Source organism: Homarus americanus, unplaced genomic scaffold (genome assembly GCF_018991925.1).
Source record: "Homarus americanus isolate GMGI-L3 unplaced genomic scaffold, GMGI_Hamer_2.0 scaffold54347, whole genome shotgun sequence".
In the NCBI taxonomy this organism is placed as follows: Eukaryota; Metazoa; Arthropoda; class Malacostraca; order Decapoda; family Nephropidae; genus Homarus; species Homarus americanus.
The window spans coordinates 914,804-937,752 of record NW_024715291.1 but is presented as its reverse complement, the minus strand read 5'-3'; the positions used below and the strand labels follow the sequence as shown (position 1 = coordinate 937,752).

General features: G+C 38.3%; 1 protein-coding gene across 1 annotated transcript in view; it reads left to right on the top strand.

Annotated features, from left to right (window-relative positions):
• LOC121857503 (sodium bicarbonate cotransporter 3-like) overlaps positions 1-22,949 on the top strand; it is a 104,089-nt gene that overhangs the window by 51,772 nt on the left and 29,368 nt on the right. Inside the window, 9 exon segments of the mRNA XM_042353590.1 lie at positions 5,501-5,653; positions 5,810-5,959; positions 6,472-6,628; positions 8,141-8,259; positions 15,087-15,265; positions 18,016-18,226; positions 19,233-19,340; positions 21,014-21,172; positions 21,524-21,690. Of these exon segments, the coding sequence (XP_042209524.1) occupies positions 5,501-5,653; positions 5,810-5,959; positions 6,472-6,628; positions 8,141-8,259; positions 15,087-15,265; positions 18,016-18,226; positions 19,233-19,340; positions 21,014-21,172; positions 21,524-21,690 (1,403 nt within the window).

Below are 22,949 nucleotides of genomic sequence, written 5' to 3'. Positions count from 1 at the left end.
GTGAATTTGTACTAGAATTTAGTCCTCATGTACGTACCCATTTTAATTTATAAAGAGAATGATGGATACATATGTTCCAATCAGATTGTCAGGCATCATAATATTATAAAAAGAGTATTTTATAAGCCAGACGAATCTTCTGTATCCAGCTCAATGCTCTGACAGGACTCTCCAGAAATTTCTTGCATTTGCAAGCAATTTACCCTATGTAGAGATATCAGTAAAGTGACCAGCAATTGAAATGAGCATTGAGGCTGGGAAAAGTATGATTGGTATTGATAACCTGTAATTGTTTGTGCACTGGTGATTGCCCTGTTTACATATACAGTAAGACTCACATCTACCATTTTCCAGTCACTGGGAACCTATTGTGCATACGGTGTACAGTAGGGTCGGGATATATCGCGAGATAGGATCCAACGATGTTCGCTATATACTAAATTGCGATATATAATTAAAGGTACTCCCCGACTTACGACGGGGTTGGGGACCCAAATCCAGGTCGTAAGTCGGAATGGTCGTAAGTCAGACGTAAAAAAAAAATCTACAATGAAATACAGTACAGTAAAAGTAATAAATAATGAGGAATGGATACAGTGTGACTGAGAACTTACCTTTAATGTAATCAGCTGAATGCACACGGGGCCCCCATAATTTTCTATTTACAGGATACATGGAGACTATATTAAATGGATGAAGCAGAGGAGGAGACAGGGCTGGGTGGGTCATCAATGTCACTTTCTTCAGACTGGTTTATTTACAGGGTAAACTTGCTGGTTGAAGGTATTGGATCATCTTTAGGGAGTGAAGAGGCAGCACTGGTGGGGCGTGAGGAGACAGCAATGGGGGACTTCTTAAAATAGATGTCCAATTGCTTTTACTTTTCGTTGTAAATTTCCCTGTAGCAAACAAGTGCATCTTGGACTATTCTGTCAACTTTTGCAAAATGCTCATAATTTTGATCCATTCCATCAAACATTTGCATCCCCTTATTAATTGTAGCAAATGCCTCTGCCATTTGCTTCACTGAAAATTTTTTGGGGGGGTGCAGGTCCTTCTTCTACATTTAGACTCGCTTCTTCCTCTGCATTTTTGTGTGCTTCCAGTTCTATAAGATCTTCATTACTTAGCTCTTCTACTACACTTTCAACCAACTGTTCAACATCTTCATTATCAATTTCTAACTGAAGCTGTTTACTTAACTCCACTATCTTGTTACTACTAATCTCAGAAATAACTTAATTTTCATTAAATCCTCTGAAACTGTTCACATATCTTTTCAGTGTTTTCTTCCATATTCCATTCATGCACTGTTTTGTAACCTGATCCCATGCTGCAATAATGTTCTTTATACATGACAAGACGTTGTACTCCTTCCAAAACTCTCTGAGCGTTTTCTCACCTTCAGTAGCAGCAACAGCCTGAGCGAAGGTCGTACGTAAATAATTTGCTTTAAAGGTAGCAATAGCACCTTGATCCATGGGTTGGATGACAGAGGTAGTGTTAGGTGGAATGTACACTACCTTAACATCAGGGTGCATGTCGTCCAGGTGTGGTGGGTGTCCCGGAGCATTATCTAAAATCAGCAAAATCTTGAATGGAATCCGTTGTTGCAGACAATACTCCTTGGCTCGAGGAATGAAACAATTCAAGAACCAATCCTCAAACAGTACAATAATCATCCAGGCTCTCTTGTTACTGCGATAAAACACTGGCAGTGTGTGCTTGCTGACATGTTTAAAAGCCCTAGGGTTCTCTGAATGATAGATCATGAAGGGCTTTATCTTGAAACCAGCAACATTCCCCCCAACAGAAGTGTAATTCTGTCCTTGAATGCCTTGAATCCTGGCATTGTTTTCGCCTCTTTGTGGATGTATGTCCACTCAGGCATGCGCTTCCACAATAATCCAGTTTCATCCACATTGAATATTTGCTCTGGCAAATAATTTCCTTCCACAATCACACGATCTAGCTCCTCCTTAAAAGCTTCGGCAGCACCAGCATCAGCACTAGCTGCCTCTCCACTCACCTAAACATAATGTAAACTGTAGCGGTTCTTAAATCTGTTAAACCACCCATGACTTGCTGTGAAGGTTTGTTCGCACTCATCTCCTGCCTGCTCCTTCAGGCTTTGGAACAGTCTTCTTGCCTTAGCCTGTAAGGTTAGAAGGCTTAAGGGTACACGCTTCTGTATTTGGTCTTCTATCCATATCACCAATAATTTTTCCATATCGTGAATGGGACCTTGTCTTTTCTTCGTAATTATAGTTCCCTTTATAGGTGTTGATCCTTTCACTACATCATGAATACGTTCCTTGTCCTTCAGAATAGTGGATATGATTGAGTGCGAGAAGCCTAGGTTGCATGAAATTGTTGCTACAGTTTTTCCATTCTCATACTGCATTATTATCTTATTTTCATCTCAAAAGTAATTGACTGTCTCCTTTTCTTCTGAGCACCACCAGCACTCTCACTTGTATGCTTTCCAGTCATTATAAAGTCAATTAAATACGATAACGTAAGTACACAGCGCGATCAGTATAGGATACGACAGCCAAACAACAAATAAGTGCTCTACTGAGTGGGAGCTGTACCCACGCGGTGACCCAAGCCACGGTCTCGTCCAGGACGGAAACGTTTCGGCATAGAAAACGCACGCGTCATTTGAAAAAAATTTGGTCCCGACTGCGCGGTCGTATGTGCGGACGGTCGTTACGGTCAGAGTAGGTCGTAAGTGCGGGTGGACGTAGGTCGAGTAGGTTGTAAGTCGGGAGTACCTGTACATGTAATCAGTGGGGAAAATAGGGTTAGGTTCTGAAGGCCAACAAAAGTGACTAAACTTGACTTAATGAGTTTATTTTCTTACTAACTAAGCACCAATGAACACTAGACTCGGGAACAACAGGCTGTTTCCATCTCAATATCAAGGAACACCAGATTCGGCAGCTGACTCACCATCCCGGGAACACCAGACTCGGCAGCAGACGCCACACTGCCACCCTCACTTGACAATCCCACACCTACAGTACATAAACGAACAAACCAAAAATATTAGTTACAATATTAAATCTTTTCCATTAAGCTTTCCATTCTCTTCACTTCACTTTTCAAGTCACTAGCAACCCATTTACACTCGCTTTAGAAATTGGAATCTGCACCAGACTCAGCAGCTCGGCAGCAGACACCACACTGCCACTCTCACTTGACAATCCCTCACCTATATAAACGAACAAACCAAAAATGTTAGTTACAGTACTGTATTAAATTTTTTCCATTCTCTTCTCTTCACTTTTCACGTCACTAGCATCCCATTTACACTCACCTTAGAAATCTTAGTCTGCAGGAGAGTCGGCTGCTTACTAGTCACTCGCTCAGAAAGACTGAGCGGGCAAGCGTGAATGCGTGGGTGAGCAGCCACGGTGGCGCCTCTGGTGAGCAAATAACACATTTGTTTGTCATGGCGGTACATTTGAAATATTTTCTGCCCGATTTCCCTCGTGAAATAAATAAATTTATCGCTATACAGCTACTCCTCAACTTACGACCTACTCGACTTACGACCACCCGGACAAACGACCGCCCCAGTCTTACCCAAAAAATTTCAAGTTACGTATTTTCGAGTCCCGACATTAGTGATTGCGCTGTGTACTGACAAAAAAAATTTTGTAATTCCCTTTAAAATGGTTGGCAAGCTTAAAAGTGAAAGTTTTGTGGTGCTGAGAAGAAAAAGAGACACCCATTTTAGATTTTCTATGTATTATTTTCGCATTTTCGACTTACGACCTGGATTTGGGTCCCTGACCCCGTCATAAGTCGGGGAGAGACTGTACGTGTATATTGGAAAATGTTGATAATTTTGGTAGTCGCGATTTTAAAAAAATAGTTATAAGAAATTGCTATATATCCCGACCCTATTGTACAGTGGTCCCTCGGTTAACGAACACAATTCGTTCCAGAAGGTCGTTCGTTAACCGAAACCATTGTTTCAATGGGATTTTGGGTACTGTAATTGGTTCCAGCTCACTGAAAGTTACATACAAACTAAAAATAATTGCAGTAAAGTACACTTACTTTGAGGTGTGCATGTAGAAGGCTCCTGGTTGATGATGATAATGGGAATTAGAAGTGGGGGTGGAGGAGAAGGGAGAAGAGAAGGCAGTGGGGTGGAAGTGAAGTCACCCCATGCTTCATGCTGACATATCACCCATAAAATTTTAAGTTCACTTGGTGTAATTCAAGATTATTTTCTTTAAATCAACACTGCACTGCATTATATATTGTCAATATGTAAAATAAATTTCAGAATGACCAATAATTATACTGTAAAAACGTAAAAATAGTTTATGTTCAAGAGAGTCTCAAGCAAGGTGCTTCCTCCACTGAGCAGAGACACAAACTGACGCCATTCTGGGTGAGTCAAGTGGCTGTTTGGCGCACTAAAAACCAGTTCCCTGTACTTCAATTATGTTAAATAATTGTTAAAATGACTAAAAATGTTAATAGAAGACTTGGAAAATTATTGAATAGTGCAACCTTTTTGATATTTACTCAAATGGTAACGAATTTAAGCCCTAAAACCGATTACTTTATTGGCGGACTAATACTACAGCTGGTGAGCAGACGAAAGCAGGCGAAAACATGCTGGGAAAAATTCGTAAGGAATTCGTTAACCGAATTGAATATTCTTATGGAAGGTAATTCGTTAACCGAAATTTCGTTAACCGAGGGATCACTGTATATGCATCTGCAAAAAAAAAAAGGATTTTAAGGGGCTATGCAAAATTGTTGCACAACTTTCTAAACCTTCTGGGATGGACACTATCAAGGCCAGGGCTCTTTAGAACGTTTGAGCTTAGTTTAGGACTATCTCAGTTGAATATGATGACTATTTAACAAATTGAAGCTACATTTTTCATTGAATTGTTGCCGATGTATCTATGTATATTCTGCTTTTATTAATTTTTATGCATACAGTTATTTAGGTTGTGTTGCAAAGTGTCATTTTATTTCATAGTGGCAATAGGAAAGGCATCCAGCCATAAAACTTCCTTCAAATTTACCTGATGGCAGCTGGGACACCATGTCATCAGGTAATAACGGCTAATCCACACAACCATGGAAAATGGCCGTAAAACTGTGGTGGTGATGATATTGAATCCCCCCAAGGAACATCTCCCAATTCATTATGGTAATCAAGGGATAAAAATTATTCTTTTAATCCGCACCTTTCTCTAAGTTTTGTCATGAAACTCCTCTCAAAAGGCATAAATTGTGACAGTTATTAACACAATACTTATGTTAAAGATTTCGGGTTACATTGCAAGACCATCCAAAAATATCACTAGAAAACATATACTTTATAGTAAAACCTTGTAACTCCACCTCTTGGAAGCTCTATTAATTCCCTACTTTAAATATGACACCACAGGATTCCTGCAGAAATAAATATTGATTATGATTATTCCATTCTCATAATTTATCCTTTATTTTTCTTATACAGGCTGTTGAGAAAGTATTGAAGATTGGCCACAAGTATCCCATGGAGACGTTAGTTGATGGTCCGAAATTTTGTGAGTGTGTCCCACTGAATGAAACAGAGGAGATGTCAAACTCAACTGACTGGACTAGCATCTCTGGGGAGGACTGTACACGAGTTAGTAGTTGTGTATTTTTTATCATAAATTTGCTTTGTGAAATTATACAGGAATGGTATAATGTTCTTTTCTGCTCTCTTCACATTTTGATGGACTGATCAATCAAACAGTAGATTTATATAAAGTGTGTGAGGTTTGTGTTTATTTTCTTACAGTTATATAATGGTACAATGGTGGGAGATGGACCAGAATGTGCACACTATTATGCTGATGTGTTCCTGCTCAGTCTGATTCTCTTCTTTGGTACCTTCGTTATCTCCATCTACCTAAAGGACTTCAAAACTGCTACATTCTTCCCATCTAAGGTGAGCTTATTATTACAAAATCAAAGATGACTCTGGCATGACAAATAAATCAGTTTGGAATCTAAGGGTTTTGTTTTTGCAGAAGCTGTTAAGACATCGAAGTTGAATGACTAACAGTGTTTCAGGGAGGGTCTGTTTTGTTTTAATTCTGGCAACAATGTAACATAGTGAGAAGTGGCTTTCATTAGATTAAAAAATATGTTAGTTATAGTGAATTTTAAATGGTAGGTCAGATAATTCTGAAGCTCTTAAACTAGGAAAAACAAGTTTGTGTTGGCATGTGAACAAGTGTTGGGTGCCAGTATACCCACAAACTTTGTCTATTTCAGGTTGTATTGATTTTACTATTAATGTTGCCTTAATCTTTTTTTTTTTTACCATCTTTGTAGACAGATTATAACGAAAACATCAATACACATAGAAATTTTAAGGTATAAAAATTATTGTTTGTATGTACTGAATTCAGAATTTGTTTCAAAGAAAGCGTGTAAAATGTAAAATAATATTTACAGGTTCGTCAGTTCATCAGTGATTTTGCTGTTATTATCGCTATTGTTGCCATGTCTGGAATGGACTTCGCTCTTGGTATTCACACACCAAAACTGGATGTTCCCGGACAATTCAAACCTACATGGGAAGGCCGTGGATGGGTTATCCCGCCCTTCAGTGGTAAGCATTCATTGCAAATTCAGAACAGTAGATTTTTGATCCCACAGCCAGTTTTAGCCAAGAAGTATTTTCACCCAGAATGAATGTGTATGTGTTAACCTAAATTTTATCAGTATATCTAGTACGGGTATACTTTGTTATCCGTTGTTCCATGCTTTCCTGAAAAGTGCAACATTAAGTGAAACAACATTTAGTGAACATAAGTTTACCATACACCTAACGATATTAGTAGGAGTTATGATGAATATTTAGATATAAAATATGACAATAAGATGAAATGTACCTGAGATAGTTGGGGAGACTGCATATAGAGGCTGGTTGGGGTGGGTAGTGGTGGAGTTACTGAGACAAAGCTGCAGAATTGCCTCCCTCTTCATAAAAAAATGGACATTTATAATATTTAGAATCCTTTCCATATTTCCCTTAAGTCCACTTTTACAATGAATTATTTTGTCTCCTTTCTCACCAATTTTTCTCATCTGGGTAGACCAAGCACTTTGGCAACATCCAAATGCCTTAATACTGGATATGTACTGTAGTTCACACTCTAGAGTAATTTTGTATTTACCAGAGGCACAAATATAACTTGCAGTGTTCCCATTCCTTTTTATAGGGTTTTGACAAGATTTTAACTTGCTCTAAAAAAACAAGCTCAATCGAATATGGCAGCAATTGGTAGATTGTTTTTTTAATTTGGGTAGAAATATTTTTTCTCCTATTTCATCAACAACATAGAAATGAATCGACATATAACAAGGTAACGTATAGAGAGGTATACCTGTACAGTAATACAGTTTTGGATGGATCGGTGAGGCACCATCATCAAGGTCATTCATTTGTTTGTCATTGCTGTTTATACAGTTTTCTTAAGAGGATGCATGAAAATCAGTTCTAGCTGTATACTTTTTATGTTAAAATATGCCAGGTACAGTACTGTATTTAAGAAATTTTATTTCAGAAATAAAGAATGAAGGAATGGCTTTATTTACAAAAATATTATATACATTATAAGAGTATATTCTTGAAATTTAAAAAATATACAATGCAAAATAGTGAAAGTAACTGGTGAATGAAATTGAAAACTGGATGATGAAAGCACATTTTGGCTAAGTAATTTGCTAATGCCTAATGGATGTAAAAATGTAGAACAGACTTTTATTGTTGCCACTCACAGAGGTGAATGTACCATTTTGAGGTTACAAAGCCTAAGGTCACTTGCCAAGTATAGAAATTAGGGAACTGATGTTTAATTGGCAATATTTTGTGACGAAGCAAATAATAAAATTTAAGTCAAACTGTTGATAAGTATTTGTGATTGGTATGAAATTATAATTATCATAATAAAAACAAGGCATACTACTGATAAAGATATCACAGAAGACAGTATTAAAAAATAAAATAAAAATAAAAGAGGGCCTCAAAGAGGCTACAGAACATTGAAGACTAAGCCTTTGCTCTGCATTTTAATGCCTTTCATCGAAGAGAAATACTAAATTTATTCCATGTTTCCAGGTAACCCGTGGTGGTCATCTATAGTAGCTCTGGTTCCAGCCCTACTAGCCTGTATTCTTCTGTTCATGGACCAGCAGATCACAGCTGTCATTATCAACAGGAAGGAGCACAAGCTTAAGGTTATTATTACACTGTTTTTTGGTCAAATGCAAGTCTTTTAAAACAATATTTTTATTGCTTACCCTTTAATCAAATACTAATAAGTTTATCTTAAAAGTTGGTGTCCTCAGTAATTAAGGAAAAAAGCGAGTGGCTGCTATATTACGAATATATTTTAAAGTGTAACAAATGTTCAGTATTGATTTAAGCTATTAATTCCTTTAAGTAACTAACTATTAGTACAGTCATGCGCCGGTTAACGTCCAACCGAACAAAGTCCGATCGCATTTAAGTCCGTGCCCCCCCCAAAAATAACTTCCGTGACGCCTGCTGGACCACCACTCCACGACCCCCTGACAGAGACATGGTGATCCTTCCCATACTGGCCAGATATTATGTGTTAAAGGAATATCCTTTCCTTCCTTAGGCTTTAGTAGCCATTTGCCTCCAGGTGTAATGTTAACCTACATCTATTGAGGATAAAATCTTTCACCTACAAATTGACAATAACACATTTGCTGTAATCAGACATATCTAGTTGCCTCAACAATTGCAACCCCAGTTGCAATTGGGGTTGCAATTTCAAATTCTGTGTCATTACTAAGGAATAACGAAATCTCTGGTGCACTCTAATATAGCTAGAAAACGGAGGACTCAGGCGTCCTGAAGCAAGAGAAAACGGACTCCTATGATGGGGGACACAAGCACTCACACATGCCACTCATACTGACAGACTTGACACTAACTTACTTCACAAGTTTTACCAACCATTAGTTGTGTACGTTATCAAGTGAATTTAGTCAATATTGTACAGTACAAGTACACTGCAATACAGTGGTCCCTCGGTTAACAATGGACCTAAGTGCAAACCTGTACTGTACATGTACTAAATGATTACGGTACTAAAATTGTTATGTCTATTGCAAATATAGCTTGTTTATACAGGTATTCAAATAAATCACTTATCTTACAAGAATCCCAGCAATGTAAGTTATATTCACCCAGGTCGTTTGGGTGGCAAATTATGAGAAGAGCTTAGTCACTCTTAAGGAATGATAAATAAACACGCAGGCCTTCAGCGCCAACTGTCAAATCATATTGCCTCACCTCCCGCTCACCTCCCCCCCCCCCTTACGCGAGGGAGTGTGGGGGGTTTTAGGCCTTAAGTTTTTCATATAATATCTCAGACTATAGGAGAATATAATTTGCATTGCTGAAATCCTTGCAAGAAAGAGATTTCATTTGAATATAAACGTCATATATTTTGCTCAAGAGATAAAAATTGTAGTACATTAGTGTACATTTTATAATATAAAGTTTTTCAACTGTATTTTTGGGTAGATTTACATAAATTTCTTCATTTATTTTCATCCATTTACATGCACACACCATATTAAAAGAAACGTAAAAGAAATAAATGACCTTAGTGCAAAGCTGGAGTGCACATGTACTAATTTGATTACAGTCCTAAAATTGTTATGTCTAGTGCAAATTATAGCACGTTTATATTTAAAATAATCACCATCTTACAAGAATCCCAGCAATGTAAATTATATTCACCCAGGTCATTTCACTGGCTTTTTATAAGAGAGAAGCTTAGTCACTTAAGAATTGACAAATAAACATGCATTAGACCTTGGGACGGTGCCAACTATCCAACGTACCACCTCAACTCCTGCTCCCCTCCTCCCCACGCTCGCTCCCTCTCCCCCATCTGCCCAGCATTGCTGGAGTCCTTGTAAGACAGTGAATAATTTTAATATAAACATCATGTATTTTGCACAAGAGATAAAAATTTATCACCTGTATCACATTACAGTAGTGATTTAAGAGTAAGAGTGTATATGTATGTATATAGTATTTCACATACACGTAAGTATAAAGACAAAGTTTGTGATGATCGGACAATGTCCACTTCGGTTAACGTCACGTTTCCAAGAACGTATCTAGGACATTAACCGGCGCATGACTGTACTTGAACACCAGTGACCTTCAACATTTTTTGAAACATCCAGCTTTGAAATTTTTTCCTGCCCAGTAATACTGTACTAACAATAACAAATTCAAGTAGAATTCACCCAATTTAAAAAAAAAAATACAAATATATGATAGAGACAATAATCCGTGCACCTTCATAAGTTACTAGTGGCCTTCATCACTGAACTATTGTATATACTCATCTATAAATCATTCTCATATAGTTTTACCCTGATTATTTGGATGTATTGTTTAGCAAGACACTAGTTTCACACCAGTGCATATTGGTCATGACCTCCACCAAACAGATGACATTATGAACAGTGATACCAACTCTGAAACTGAATTTCTGCCAAGTTACCAACTCCTATTTGTAAATTTTGTTAGATTCACCCCTAAAAGTAGCTGTAACTGTACACTGTAATATCAAAACTTAAAATTGTTGGCATATAAACAGCAATACCGAAAGCATATAAACAGCAATGATGAAAACATAAAGAAATAAAATATAATACCATACAATTTAGTGTACATACAGTACAGTACTGTCAAAGTCTCAGTACCTGTACTGTACTGTACAGTCCTAAGCTGGGACACTGCCTCCCCTCAGTGCTGTGGGATGTGTACAGTATGATAATGCTGGTACAGTATATGCCTTTATAACGATACCCAATTAATGTTAATTTCTAAGGATATTATTATCATATAAATAAACTTTAATAAAGGAACTAAAATTTTAATATTTTTCTTACTGGCACAATTTATCTAATGCTGTGATGATTCACATTATGGTAGTAGGTATTATCAAAATGTTTTAAGAATAAGATATTTAACTGAGGAATAAGAAAATAATATACACTGTACCAGTAAATGTGAAGAATAATTAAAAATACCAATAATAAAGAATACTGCATTGCTTTTGGCTGCTGGACAACAAAGCACAGTATTTGTCAATCGTGTCACTACACATGGGACTCAGGAGACAGCTCAGCTGAGATCCCACACTCCACTGACTCCCCTTCCTGCTTAGCATGCTAACTCTGCGCTTGAAAAAATGTTTTTGACCTCATGATAATTGTTTCTTTTATTTTTTCTTGCAAAATTTGTATGTAAGAGTGTGTGTGCATGTAACCGAATACAGTTCCTCCCCAACTTACGATTAGGTTAGGGACCCAAATCCAGGTCGTAAGTCGAAAATGCTTAAATAATACATAGAAAATCTAAAATGGGTGTCTCTTTTTCTTCTCAGCACCACAAAACTCTCACTTTTAAGCTTGCCAACCATTTTAAAGTGAATTACAAACAAAAATTTTGTCTGTATACTGAAGTTAGAACTCGAAAATACGTAATTTGACAAAATTTTGGTACGACTGAGGCAGGTCGTAAGTGCGGGTGGTCGTAAGTCGAGTAGGCCGTAAGTCAAGTAGGTCGTAAGTCGGGGAGGAACTGTATATATATACAGTATAGTCTGCATTTACGCGGTCAATTGAACCCGTGGAGTACTGCGTAAAACCAGAAACGCGTAAATGAAATAACAACATATGGGATTAATTGAAATAGAAATTGGGCCGACCCCCAAACTCCACTTTTTCCGACACAATACGTACGTTGTAGTAAAAATAGTATCTTAATTTTATGATGGTATGTACACACACATAATATAAAAGAGAAATATCAATAAGAGAATAATATACTGTACCAGGTAAAAGAAAATCAAGGTTTAACACTTACGTTAGTAGAAGAGATGGGTCGGCATACGAGGATGGTGGCTAATTCCGAGGCCGAGGGCAGATTACTGGCCCTCAGGTGAATCACCATCACTATCCACCATAGTTGTCAGGGCCTCCCTGACAAACCCCTCAAAGTCATCATCACTGTCACTATCACTGGCTTGGGCTGGCTGTGGTGGGTTGCGGGCGAAGAAGTCAGTGATGCTACGCTGACGGCTAGTGTTGATGTGGTCGTGATACATCTGTATGTACTGCTCCATACTTTGGTCTAGAAGGTTATTGAAGACTTCATACCAGTGATTGACATGGTCTTTTGAAAGGGTGAGCTTTAGTTTCTCGGCAAACTCGATGGCATCCTTTACATCACCATGAGTTAACTTCTGTTCTCTTGCTGCCGCACCACCTGCCCCCTCAATGATGTCATCGTCTTCCAACATCTCGTCGGCAGTCACCTCAGGATCCCTGATAACCTCCATGATGTCGTCGTTGGTGGTCTCGGTGAAGCCTGCAGCTGTAACACTCTGTGCAGCTTCTCTTGCAAGGTCCACTGCCACTGCAACAGACTGAACCTCATCAGCCACAGGTTGACTCTGCTTCCAACCTGGGATACTCTGCAACACATGCCGCCACGTGTGACGAATCGTTGCCACAGACAGCTGCCCCCATGCCTCCACCAAGAAATCAACAGCTTTCTTTACGTTAAACATTTTCCAAAACTGTTTAACTCGCACTTCATGCTCCGCCAACTCTTGTTCTGCATCCTCGTTGTCATCGCTCTCATTATCTTTGCCACTCAGAAGGTTACGCAACTCATCCTTGGTGTTGGTACAGTCGTTCAGGAGCTTAAATTTCTTTGCAGAGAATGCAGCCTTAACGTTGCATATCAACTCCTGATCCATGGGCTGGATTAACGACGTAGTGTTGGGAGGAAGGAAGACCACTTTTACACTGGGGTGACGATCCAACAGTAGGGGCGAGTGTCCTGGTGCGTTGTCAGGCAGCAACAAAATGTTGAATGGCACATTATTTTGCGCTCAGAATTTCTTCATGTCTGGAACGAAACAGTCATCAAACCAGGAGAGGGACAGACCAGTGAACATCCACACCTTATGGGAGGTTAGCCAGTGGACATTTAGCTTGGTCATGTCCATGTTCTTGTAGGCGTGCGGCTTGTGGGCTGTGTGGATCACCGACAACTTGAGCTTACAGGTACCAGAGGCATTGGTGGTAAACTGGATGGTGATGCGCTCCTGCAATTTCCGGCCCTGACACTTGCTGGCAGACTGGACAACGAAGGTCTTGGAAGGTAATTTTTTCCAAAACAGACCGGATTCATCCATGTTGAACACCTGGTTATTGGTGTACTGTCCTTCCTCCATAACTTCTCGTAAGAATGGAGGAAAATCCATGGCGGCAGCACGGTCAGCACTGGCTCCTTCACCAACAATGTTAATGTTGGTAATCTTGTTCCTTTTCTTAAACCCTTGCAGCCACTCAGAGGAAGCAGTGAAGGGTTTGGGCTCTGCAATTCCCATCTTGCGCGCCACTGATGAGTACAGTTCACGAGCGTAGTCCTGCACTGCCCGCATGTCGACCGCCATGTTCCGTCTTGCCTGACGAATTAAGTAGCTCACCAGTAAGTTCTCAGTCTTGAGCAGCACCTTATTCTGACAGTACTTCACCATTGAAGCACCTGCAGACTTTGTGATGCTCATGTGTTCTTTAATCTTGGCAGCATCCTTCTTGATCGTCCGGATCGTAGATTCGTTCACGCCATGCTGGCGCGCCAAATCAACTTGTCTCGTTCCTTTCTCTAAATCTTGCACGATCTTGTACTTAACTTCATAACTTAGGGCACGTCATATCTTCTTGGGCTTGGGGCGGCTGGATCCAGGTAATGCAAGGTTTTTCTGGGGTGGTGGGGGTCCAGCGGATGCCATTGTTGAACAGATTAGCGAGCACAAGAGAGAACAGTATACGCGGTGACTGAGAACAATGAGACTGACGCTGCTGGGTCAGTAGCTTCCCTCCCGTGCCAGGCCACGTCATATTACATTAGACCACTCACAGCTAGCGGCGGAGGGAGGTAAGGATGCGTGACCCAATCACAGTCCGATATGTCATATAACGTCAGCGATAACGCAACAGCGACATACTGCGCATCCATATCCACTCTGCTTCCCGCGTATGGTCGAGAATTGACCGCGTGAATAAAAAATGCCACTGCGCGTCTGTACCTCCAGCTGCTCTCCGCGTAAATGACCAAACTTACCGTATAATTAAAGCACTTACATTCTGACAAGGCACCGCATAAATGACCAAATGCGTAAACAAAAACCGCGTAAATGCAGACTATACTTTTTTTTTTTTTTTTTTTTTTAAGAAACTTGCATATCTCTACCCAAAATTACTGGTTGAAAATTAACCACAACATAGGTCACAGCTAGGCTGGGTAGGGAGAGAGTGAGGGGGATGTGGCTACAGTGACAAGCCTTAACTTGGCAACAATGCCACCAGCAATGTAAACATGCAAACGAAAGGAAAATTATCTATAAATCTTCATTTGTATCAGCTTTTGTAGATTTAAAGCAGCATGTAAATTGAATGAGGTTCTCTTCATGTAGCAATGTAAAGAATGAACTTATGGGTACAGTAGGTAAGCCCTGGTTAAAGGAACTTATTGGTAAGGTTAGCTTACCATGAGCAGCATGTACCAGGTAGCTATTGTTCACATTTAATGACCCACGGAAATGCATGAATTTTAACCCCTCAAAAATATTGTTTATTTAGTTCGACCCCTTCCTATTTGTGTAAAAATTTGATCATAAAAACTCGAACTGTATTCGAGCATATAAGGTATTTGGTTATACAACCATAATGACACAGGCCAGTAAAACCAACCAAACAGGTATAGTATTTAGAAAAAATTTTCAACCTGCTTTTGAGATACTGTACTGCTTTTCACTCCTACTGCATATTACTAGTATGAAGTGATCCCTGTATTTCTCTTGCACTTTTCTTTCAAAGAACTGAAAAACATGGCCATATTTCATCTTTATAATTCTTCATAACTGCAACCGTACTGTGTAAAATATTCCAACTGACACATAATAATATATTTTTTTTTATTAAATCTGCAGAAGGGCGGTGGCTACCATCTTGACTTGTTCATCCTGTCAGTCCTCATTATAGTTAACTCTGTGATGGGTCTCCCATGGTTTGTGGCTGCTACTGTGCTCTCCATTAACCACGTCAATTCACTGAAGCTAGAGTCGGAGTGTGCCGCCCCTGGTGAGAAACCTCAGTTCCTTGGTGTCAGGTAAGTCAAGTACACATTATTACAGTATTTTAAAATAAATAGAAGGGCCTTAAAACTGTGTAATTTTCTTTCTTCACCTTTCAAACAATGTTGTCCATCATAATTTTGCAAATTTCATAAAATGTTAACATGAAACTGCACCTTGCAGTTCACCAACCTAACATTTGATATTTTAATTCTCTATGAAAAGTTGAATATCAAAAAGTTACAGTAATACTCCAGTTAGCACTACCCTGTAGAGAGCTGTTTGGTTATAGTGGTCTTGCTTGCCTCTTGAAGCTCTAGTTTTACTTGGAAAAAAAAAACAGGATGAAAAGTGATAAATGAAGTAAAAAAATCACAAGTCCGAATACTCACAACACTTAAAGCAACTCTTTTTGTTTATACTCACTTTAGTGAGTACTCATGACTACAGTTGATAATTAAATGTGTTTTATAATTTTATATTAAGGGTAGGTCTTATTGTATGATGTAAAATTTTGTGTGCTTAACTGAAACAAGTGCATGGTGGCGGGTTGAGTGTCAGCTGTTGAGGAGCGCTTGGCAATACCCGGTGGGTGTTACCACTCCACTTCTCTTATCACCCACACCTTTCTCACTCCATATTATAAAATGTTATGTAATGTACAGTAATGTTCAAGGGATATAACGTTGCTCATTTATATTTATACTCAATTTTATGGGTGGATATCAGCTGTTCAAAAGTGTCTGGCAGCACTGTGGTCAGTATTAACAAATAAACTGATAGATGCATCACTTTCTCACCACTTACATGCCACGATCTCCCTCATCACCATCATCACTACTACCTCTTTTCACCACCTAAATCATAACTTCAGTGATGCAGAGAGGGATTAGTTTTAGCCAGAGCAGATCCATACAGTATTCCCTCCCTCCCTCCCTCCCTCCCTCCCTCCCTCCTCCCTCCCTCCCTCCCTCCATCCATCCATCCATCCATCCATCCATCCATCCATCCATCCATCCATCCATCCATCCATCCATCCATCCATCCATCCATCCATCCATCCATCCATCCATCCATCCATCCATCCATCCATCCATCCATCCATCCATCCATCCATCCATCCATCCATCCATCCATCCATCCACCATCCATCCACCGACACATTGCCTCCCTCACTCATTCTTCTATGACTGTCTTTCATGATACTGTACAATATTGTACAGTAAATTGTTTATTTGTTATTAATGAATTAGTAAAGATACATTACTGTTATAATCTGTGTTTATTAATACATGCAGCCCTCACATACAATATTGCATACTGTACTATATATCTCATAGGTAAAAAATAACATCATTAAGAGCATACCTCCATGGTGCAATGGTGTAATGACCCCATAGAGCACTGTTTCAGACACCGCTTCATTTTCCAGCAACGTATCCTGAGTGCTAATCGGGGTGTTACTGTACTATGTAATTCCCGTTTACAAAATAATACAAATAAGTTTTAGAAATCATAGTTATTTATTTTGCCTAAATTGTCATACACAGGTAATGGATTGATTTTTAAGATATAATTATTTGACATAATTTTCACACACAAGAATTGTCTGTGAGTAGAGCAATGAATGAAGAATTTAATCACAAAGCAATGGTGGGAAAGAGCAGTACAGTTGTACCCCACTTAACGCGGTCAATAGAACCCAGAGGGTCCCGTGTTAAGTGAAATCCGCGTTAAGTGAACAACAGAACATATGGGATTAATTCCAATAGAAACCGGCCCGACCCCCAAACTCCACTTTTTGAAGGCACATACCTATGTTGTAGTAAAAATAACATCTTAATTTTATGATGGTACATGCACACAATTAATACTTAAGAGAAATAGAGAAATACAGTCGCCAAGTTAATGTCCATTCAAATAATGGACTCAACTCCCTCCCCCTCTCACACTACACTGCCGGCTCTTCCCTCTCAGAGAAATTTTTGGGGGAAAACCACTAAATTTTAATAAATAATACCTCAAACTAAAGTTAGGATAATACAATTGACATTGCTGGATTCCTTGTAAGACCAGGAATATTTTGAATATAAATGTCATATATTTTGCACAAAAGATAACATAGTTACTCTGAGAAAATTTTTTATCTAAAATTTGTATGTCTAATGCAAAATATATGATGTTTATATTCAAAATGATCACCAAATTATAAGAATTCCAGCAATGTAAATTATATTCTGGCCGGGTAATTTGTATGAATTTTATGAGCTAAAACAGGCAGTCAGGCAGGGTGGCGGGTGGGGCAAATCTAAAAATAGCGTCTCGAGCCGGACACTCACCGCGTATATGTGGAAAAAATCCGTGTTAAGTGAAAGTTCAGCTCTGGCGAGGCACCGCGTATATGATAAAACGCGTTAAGTGAAACCGCGTTAGGCGGGGTAATACTGTAATGGATTGAGAAATGCATGGAAGGAGTGGGGGAGAGGACCATGTCAAAGGAGGCAAGGATGGGGATGTATAGGGGGATCATTGGGCTGATGTTTATTGTATGAATTTAAAGCATATGGACTGTAAATGCAAGAGGAAGAAGCAAATTAAGAGCTACTGAAATAAGATGCTGGAAAATAAGTGTGTGGGGCAAATAGGATGCAAATAAACAACAAAAGAAAATTTCTTGGGGCCTTCTCCCTCAAAATTTAGAGAATATCCTGGTTTAATTAGTTTTCTCCAACTGAATTGCACTATTTCTTAAAACTGTTAATTTTATTTCCATTTTTCCTTGCAGAGAAAATCGTCTGACTCACATTGCCATCTTTATCTTCATTGGGTTGTCAGTAGTGATGACACCAATCCTCCGTAAGATTCCCATGGCTGTATTATTTGGTGTCTTCCTGTACATGGGTATTGCAGCGCTGAAGGGTATTCAGTTCTTTGACCGTATCCTCATCATGTTTATGCCTGTCAAGTATCAGCCTGATTACACTTTCTTGAGACAAGTAAGTATTAATCTGTTCATTTTTTACACCCATTGAAACCTAACACATTGTCATCAGGGTAGGTGACTGAGTATCTATATACATAATTCATTCAGAGCATAATTCTTGACTGGATACAGTATAGGTATTAAAATAAAACTTGATAGAAAATTCCTCATTACTTGGCGGTTTATAACTGCTTCTCGACCTTTTCTGACATCATTCACCCTAAACATTCTTTTATAAAAACGCACAAAACGCACTCGCACCACCACACTTCAAATACAGTGTAAAACGTAATCTTTTTTTAGTTCTTAATGTTCATTATTATGGGTTATATACATTTAGCATACTACAGTACAAGATAAAGAAAGTTGTTAGTGCTTTCAATATCTAGTACAGTATTCAACAATTACATTATTACCATAAAACAGAAAATGTTCATTCTTCTTTCACAGTTACAACTATACAATAAATTAATTTCCTGTTTTTGAATTTGGCCGATGATTACATCATAGTAAGGAGTAAGGGAGGTTTCAAGGGCTCCCCTGATAAGAGGATTGACATCAAGGAGAGCATTCCGCTGAGATAGGGTTTCCACTTGTTCCAAGTTACGCAGTGGCTTCCTCTTAGAGGGATCAGTACTCAGGGGATTCAAATAGAGAAACATTGAAGTTTTTGGAGTACTGTACCAGTAGTGAAAGGTTGTGAAGGAAGCCTTCTGCATGAAATCCATGTGCAGGTCATGAAGTGACTCCATAAGATGTCCCATCTGAGATGTTTTCAGATGATCTGACACAAACTGATTCAGTATTCTCTCTCTCTCTCGTGGAGTTTGTTTTTTCTCACGATAATGTTAATACTCCATTGTAATGGGTCTAGCCTTACAGGACAAAAAAGAAAAATATATGCAGTATATATTTTGAGGATTGGAAGTTTATTATAAGCAGGAAGAAGTGTAGGAAACGTCATATACAGTACTTTATTAAGATAAATTAACTTTGTGTGTGTGTTTTTTTTTTTTCAGGTCCCATTGAAAAAGGTGCATTTGTTTACTGCAATTCAGCTCACTTGTTTGGCTGTGCTGTGGATCATCAAGTCCTTCAAGCAGACTTCAATCCTTTTCCCACTTATGGTAAGTTTAGAAGCATCTTGTTAATATGAGGCTCCCCGCAACGTATGGGTTATTCACACCAAAATTTGAAACTGAGAAAACTGTGTTTAAAGTTTTTCCAACTTCAAACATGTATAACTTTGTTGTTTTTTGAGATACTGCATTCATTGTGGATGCATTTTGAAGCTAAAGGACTGTACTTGCAGATGGTAAGTAGTGCATCATGAAGCAATGTACTGGCTTGTTGCAATGTTGACTTGAATCATCAAAGCTCCCACCCACTTATGGCTTTTTTACTTTAATCGATATCAGAGTGTAGATCCCGCCCACTGGAGGGGCCATGACATAGGTAGCAGATGCTCACTGTCATTGGGGGAGACAGGGGAGGAGGCTGTAGGCTGGCCACTGTCATTGGCTACCCGCTCCTCTCACTCACTCACTCACTGACGGGATGAGAGCACCTTACGACGCGAAAGCCAAACCCATAATTTCCTGTCTGCTAGAAATCAATGTTCCATCCTATTTTCAAAGGGCTTTCAACCTTATTTACAGTGTAGTAAGGAGATATTTTCAACTACCATCGTATAGAGTTAGGCCGAAAATAGTTCTTTCCAACAAAAAACGGGTTTCGCCCGGATTGTCTGAAAGCAGCTTACGATGCGTGACGCTTCATATAGTGGATTCCTGTACAGTGGTCCCTCGGTTAACGAACACAATCCGTTCCAGCAGGTTGTTCGTTAACCGAAACCATTGTTTCAATGGGTTTTTGGGTAATTGGTTCCAGCTCACCGAAAATTGCCTAAATTCAACAAAAATGGTAGAAAAGTTCACTTACTTTGAGGTGTGTATGTAGAAGGCTCCTGGATGATGATGATGATGATGATGATGGGAATTAGAATGGGGGTGGAGGAGAAAGAAGAAGAGAAGGCATTGGGGTGGAAGAGAAGTCACCCCATGGCACCATTTCACCCATAAAATTTTAGTTCTCTTGGTGTATTTCAAGATTATTTTCTTTAAATCAACACTGCACTGCATTATATATTGTCAATATGTAAAATATATTTCAAAATGACTAATAATTTGCTTGGAAACACAGAAAAAAGCGTTTAGTTGAAGAGAGTCTCAAGCAAGATGTTACCCCCAGTGAAAACAGAGAGAGACTTATGCCTGTTTGCTGTGTTAAGAGGCTGGATGCTGCGCATTAAACTAGTCACTTTACCTTCAATTATGTTCAATAATTGTTAAAATGACTAAAAAATTGAATATTAAACTTTTAAAATTATTGAATAGTATAAACTTCTTGATATTTACTAAAATAGGGGGGGGGTACATTTTTACTCTTGTGCAAAGAAATGTATATTTCCTTTATGTGTTTGCCCTTAGGACAATTATTTCTTTTACCTGTATTATATATACTGTATATGTGTGTGTGTGTGTGTGTCTACGTACACACACACACATACAATACAGGTAAAAGAAATTATTGTCTCTAGAACAAATGGCTCCCTGTCCCGGTTGCAAAAGTGCCAGCAACTTTAAAACTACCCTTAGACATTCTTGGGTACAACCAGGGTGTTATCCACGAATTGTCAGGGCATGCTGTACTGTATTATCCACATTTATCAATTATCTGCTCATGCCCAATTGTGTTCATGTAGTACAAGTAGATCTTTTACTGTGTTTTCTATTTTCAGTTAGTGGTAATGGTTGGTGTCCGAAAGTCACTGGATTGGATCTTTACTCAACGTGAACTCAAAATCTTAGATGACACCTTACCTGAGTTTAGCCGCAAGAAGAGGATGGAGATCGAAGTAGATGAAGAGGATGAGGATGAAGAGGGCAAGAAGGAACCTGTAAGATTAAAATAAAATGTTATAGTATTTCAAATTAATTATATTGTACTCATCATCATCAATGTTTTTCAACATATCATACACACAATCAGAAAAGTATTTTTATGAATGGGTCCGATGAATTTCAGAATGAATACTGTGACTTCTGTTGTCTCGGTAGGGTTGTCAAAACCCTTTATCCATTGTGTTATGTAGATTTTGTAAGCAACACTTGACTCAGGGAACTTGGCTTCTAAGTTGACGATAGAAAGATATGTAGTACTGTATATGGAAAGATAGATAACTAGCTTTGCATAAAATATTATGGGTTAAATGCTAGTAGAATGTAATTATAATAATCATTCTCTTCAGCTCCCCACCAGTGAAGGTATAATGACCATCCCACTGGCCAATGGAAATGTGATGAAAGTTCCCTTGAATCCAATCAACATCTCAGAGGAAGTCAACAAGAGTGGTGTGTGGATGGACATCAATAAAGACCAGGAAAAGAAAGCTCCAAACTCCCCAACTAAGAACAAGTAAGTGATGTTACTTTTTTGTGTGTTCTGTTGCTTTCAATCATTTTGGGCAAGAAATTTACTTGTGGGTTTGTGCCAGTTTTTTAATGTGGAATCATATATGCATCTGAAATATCATTTATCTGAAGCTTTATGCATAATTACCAAGTTCATAGACTGCTTTAAGTATCAGGTAAATTTTATTTCATTTCCCTGATTAGAATTGACTCTGGTTAATCTGTTTCAAAAAGAAGTATAGTTTCTTATGATTTTATAGTTTCTTATGATCTAACATTGGTTTTGTAATTTTTTACCATAGTGTTTAAAAGTTATTTACAATAGTTTTTCTTTGTAGTAATAATTAATTGACCTATTGGTATCTTATTTTTACAGTAGAAAATGTTCATCATAATTAACATTGGCAGACAAATTTAATTTAGTTAACCAGAGTACAGTATAATGCATAAATTTGTGAATGATCCTACCAAAACAAAAGTGAAATGGACTTCATATAGTTGAAGGACAGATACTTGTATACATTAAGCTCAATAAAGCTATGACATGGTGATAACTGTATGCTTGTATGAGAAAGTGCTTTTTTACCACTTAGTGTATTAATCAACAAGTGGCCTACAGTGCTATATACTTTTACCTTTGCTTTTCATTAAGGAAGTCTTCTGATAGCAAAATGTGATAAAGTACCTGTTATTTGCCATGTGCTTTATGCCAGAGAATTTTATTTCTATGTACACTGGTGGAACATACAACTCACAAGCTGTAATATGTGTTTTGTGAAGCAAGCAGGGAAAAGGTTCACATTTGTCATTGCTGGTGTAGCTTAATATGACAAATGTCTCTTTTGATCCACGTGAAAGATATACGTATATGCACCAACTTGCTCTGACTTTAACGAAGACATGATTGCAAGTAATTTTATTGCCAGTGGCTGAATGCAGATCAAAAGCACTTTGTCTTTTGTATGACTTTTATGAATTATAGATACAGTTTGGTTGGAAGTTTGGTAACAGACTTATACAGTGAGGAAGCTGAAGTATAAGACAACCTAATAAGTTGATGTTGCTTAATATTCATTACATTATGGCCATGTACAAATAATTTTCCAGGTCTGACGAATTCTATAAACATAATTTAGCTTTGAAGACATTCCTTGAATCATATCAGTAGAATTATTGCCCACATGTGGTGTATACAGTACATAAATATACTACAATAAGTTATTACCCACCATGAGTGATCACCATAAAGTTTAATATTATTCG